This window comes from Merops nubicus, unplaced genomic scaffold, assembly GCF_000691845.1.
Source record: "Merops nubicus isolate BGI_N331 unplaced genomic scaffold, ASM69184v1 scaffold8166, whole genome shotgun sequence".
NCBI classification, from domain to species: Eukaryota; Metazoa; Chordata; class Aves; order Coraciiformes; family Meropidae; genus Merops; species Merops nubicus.
In genome coordinates this window covers 5147-9504 of record NW_008614294.1, presented here as the reverse complement: position 1 = coordinate 9504, position 4358 = coordinate 5147, and the positions used below count along the sequence as shown (strand labels likewise).

The 4358-nt window shown below is 49.7% G+C and overlaps 1 protein-coding gene across 1 annotated transcript in view; it reads right to left on the bottom strand.

The window, feature by feature from the left end:
• Positions 1–1481, bottom strand: part of LOC103774747 (zinc finger CCCH domain-containing protein 18-like) — a gene marked incomplete at its 3' end in the record, with an annotated part of 11797 nt that extends 10316 nt beyond the window's left edge. The window contains exon 1 of the mRNA XM_008942172.1: positions 894–1481. Coding sequence (XP_008940420.1) covers positions 894–1481 — 588 coding nt within the window. The remainder of the gene's footprint in view (positions 1–893) is intronic.
• Between the last annotated feature and the right edge of the window lie 2877 nt (positions 1482–4358).

Genomic DNA, 4358 nt, shown 5'->3' with positions numbered 1-4358 from the left:
ATGCCTCTAAAGGAAAGCATTCATATTTTAATCAAGAAGCAGGCATGGAGTCAGGACTCCAGGAATTTTTTCCACCCCCCTGCCTGGACTCTCCCACCACACGCTGAAATTCCTTCTAGCTGAATTCAGAAATACCCAAAACTTCTGGGAAAAAAAAAAGTTTAACAAAATCACCTGCCAGAATGGGCATGGTGAAGAAAAATAACATCACCTTGTTTTTTTAAGCAATGGAACCTGTCAAAGCATGAGAGTAAAATCAATTAGAGTAAAAAATACAACATCTATGACTTCAGTAAAAAGGGAGGAGGGTTTCTTCCTGAGCCTGTGGCCAGGCCAGAGCCACACAGCAATGGGGACTGGAAGGCAACACCACCTCCCAAAGCCTGAACCTCCCACTCCCTGGCTGAGAAGCCCCCTCAGTGACCCCACTGCTTCTTCCCTGAAGAAGTGAGGACCTGGCAGTGCTGGGGGAAGGGTTGGACTCCATGATCTTAAAGGGCTCTTTCAATCCAAATGATTGTACAGCTCTATAATTCTAAGCCAATTGCTGTCAGCATCATTTTAAAGTCCTCCAAGAGCTGAGACAGAACAGTTTCCTGAAGCACTGGGGCCCTTCAATGGGAACAAAGGGGGTTTTTTTTATGACTCTGGCAATATTTAGCACAAACTTTTACCACAGTACCTGGCACTAAAAACCCTAGCCACTAATTTTAGGCCTTGGGACACAGGATGGGCTGATCTCCAGAGACAAAGCATGATGCTTGCCCACTGGGGACACAGCTACTCACATGCAAAGAGGAAGGCATGGCACACTCACAGCCAAACCATTCTTAAACTCGAGGAGAAGGCTTTCCCCACAGGACCCTGCCCTCCTCAGACCCCCTCCTACTTACATCAATTTCTCCATCATCAATCTCTCCATCATCTTCTTCTTTCTTCTTCTCCTTCAGGGGATCCTGCCCGTCCTTTTCGTCATCGCTTTTGCTGCTGGATTTTTTCTCATCTTCAGGGGCATCATCTCCTTTCTCCTCTTCCTCATCATCCTCACCGGCAGCTTTCTCCCCGTCCTCCTCCGCGGCAGCAGCACTGGGTTCCTCAGGAACCTCCTCGTCGTAGTCCAACTCGTGCTCATCCAGCTCACGGGTGACAGAGGATGCTTCATCCCCGAGGTCATTTGTGTGGTCTTCCTCCTCCCCTTTCCCTGGGGGAGGGCTCTTCAGCTCCCCACTCTGCTCGTTGTTGTCAGACTCCGGAGACTTGGTCTCGCTCAGGCGGTCTTCTTCATCCGAGTGGTTCTCCTCTTCACCGTGGCTCAGTCCCCTGGTGGCATCCTCCTCCTCCTCCCCCAGGACGCTGCCTTGCCCCCCCTCTCCATCAAGTTCTCGCTCTGAACCACTCTCCTTCAGGACTTCCTCATCAGAAAGCTGCTGGTCTTCCTCAGGAGAGCAGGGGTTTCGCTCAGGGCTGTCGGAAACGTCCATCAGTACCTGGTGATCTGCAGAGGGCAGAAAACAACACTTGGTATGGGGAAAGAAGCTGGGGAATGGAGGAAGGTTCACCTTGTAGAAGCTGCACTCTTGTATTCTCCCTCCTAAAGGTGAAAGGGTTGCTGGAATTAATGAATATGGTTTATCAGAGTACCTTCAGAAAGAAAATATGGAGTTTAAACTGTGTAAAGAACAGATTCCAGTGTTGCCCCAGACCAGATAAGAGTGTTCTGCCCTTCACAGACAACAACAGGGCTTGAGGCTGGAATTTCACCTACAGGCTCTAACAGGTGAGGCTGCACAACTGACTGTTAGAAACCCCAAGGGAGCCCTCATCCCAGGCACAATCAGCAGTGGCATTTCTTCTGTGAACAGCAAGTGAGCTTCAAGACACAGGGGCAGCTTTTCAGGTGTCTTTTGTAACTACAGGCACATGGCACCAAAAAATGCATAGAATCTTAGAGGGAGGGTTGAGGGAGCTGGGGGAGTTGAGCCTGGAGCAAAGGAAGCTCAGGGGAGACCTTCTGGCTCTGCACAGCTCCTGACAGGAGCCTGGAGCCAGGTGGGGGTCGGGCTCTGCTCCCAAGGAACCAGTGACAAGACAAGAGGAAACAGCCTCAAGTTGTGCCAGGAGAGGTTTAGCCAGGAGAGGTTTAGGTTGGACATAAGGAGCAATTTCTTCACAGGAAGGGTTGCCCAGGGCTGTGCCAGGCTGCCCAGGGCAGTGGTGGAGTCCCCACCCCTGGAGGGGTTTCCAAGCCGTGGAGATGTGGTGTGAGGGACACAGGGCAGTGGGGACCTGGCACTGCTGGGGGATGGCTGCACTCAATGACCTTAAAGATCCTTCCCAACCTAAACTACTCCATGACTCCATGTCCCCTGCACTTACCCTCCTGCTGTATTTCAGCACTCAGATCCCCAATCATTTGGGTTCCAGACACCATGAAGGTTTGGGTTTGCTCTGATCACAGCACGTGGCAGTCTGGATCCTGTGTCCTGGTGCACCTCCTGCCTGCCTGCTCTTGCTCTTTGATGGTAAATGGCAACCTCAGCTAGGCAGAACCAGTTGGAGAAGAGACAGTGAGGGTCAGGAGAAGGTTAAGTACCACAGAGCTGCCTAGTGGTAATAACTTTTATTTCATGAAGGATTATGGATGAGCACTGTGCATACCTGGGCTGGTTTTCCAGCACTGTTAAGTTGTGCTCCTGCACCTCTGCAGGAGTCACAGAATCCCAGAATTGTTTCTGTTCATATAGACATTTCAGATTGAGTCCAACCATTCCCCCAGCACTGGTTCCTTGGGAGCAGAGCCCGACCTCCCCCTGGCTCCAGGCTCCTGTCAGGAGCTGTGCAGAGCCAGAAGGTCTCCCCTGAGCCTCCTTTGCTCCAGGCTCAGCACCCCCAGCTCCCTCAGCTGCTCCTCCCCACATTTGGGCTCTAGACCCTTCCCCAGCAGCTTTGTTGCCCTTCTCTGGCCACACTCCAGCCCCTCCAGGTCCCTCTTGGAGGGAGGGGCTCAAGAGCCCATTTGACAACACTGTTACCTGTGCTACTCATCTGCTTCTTCATAAACCTGCCAGCACCAGGGCTGCTGAATTTATGTCTTGTATGCTGCCAGATGTCCTGTCATCACTGAGATAACATCTCTTGCCTTCACCCTACTGAAGACATTATTGGCTGGTATTTGCAGCCAACTCTCCAGATGAAAGTCTCACTTGAGCAAATGCTGCTTGTTACACCAGAGAGGTCTGCAGAGAAGGAGCTAAAACCACAAATAATATAAAAACCACTCCCAAAAGCAGCACAAGTCCTTATGTTAGTACCCAACAACCGTGCTCTACTTCAAGTCTTCAAAGCCCTGCAGAGATATGAGCTAATTGATACATGTAAAGATGTCCCCAAGCACCAGGAGAGACATTTTTGGAGACTCCCACCAGCTACTCTTGTTTCTCCACCATCTGAAGTCAAGCTGTTGCTCACAACCAAAGTTTTCATTGTGCTGAAAAGTTAATAGCTAAATGAAAAGCCATCAGCTGCCTCCTGACTGTGGCTCTGGGCAGCTAAACAGGATGGAATCTGAAATAAATTACATTCTGAGCACAGAGATAAAGGTCGACTCCGAGCTCATAAATTTGCACAAATTGTTACTGATAAAAAAAAGCAAGTTTATGGCAGTGATTTTAATTGCAGGAACGCCTGAGAAGTTCCATTTTGCCCCCACACAGAAGAAGGTGGCATGTTCTGTTGGGAAGGTCAGCCTGAAGAGGCCAGTAGGAATAGAAAAAGCTGTCAAGGGCAGATGAAGTCAGGAAATTTGTTTTCTGATTTCTTGCAAATAAGCAGCACCAAAGAAAAAGCCTTTAAGTGAACTAAATGCCTTCCTGCCTTCGACCCCGAGACCTCCAGAGGGATGGGGGAAATCAAATATGGACCAGCCAAGGTGATAAGGATGAACCATTCCCCTCCACCAGCAGCTAGTAAAGCTATTATAAAAATCTGGTGCCTCCCCCAGTTACAACCATCTTCTGTTCATTTCCATGCACAGAAATTAATAAAAATCTGGTGCCTCCCCCAGTTATGACCATTTTCTGTTAACTTCCATCCACAGAAATAATGAGAAACAGAATAAATGGCAGCCCAAAGGGTTAACAGAATCCAGGCACTCTGGCTTTGGTGGTGTTACCCTGGATTCAAGTAACAGCAAGTTTTCCTTCAGCAACAGGCCCTGTGTGCAGCCTGATGTCCCAAAGCAGAGCCAGGAGATGCACAGGTAAAGTTAAAGTAGAAGAAAGACAGGGAGATGGAAGTTGAAGGCTGAGACACCAGAGCTGTGCTGCCATTCAGAGAGACCTGGACAGGCTGGAGAGCTG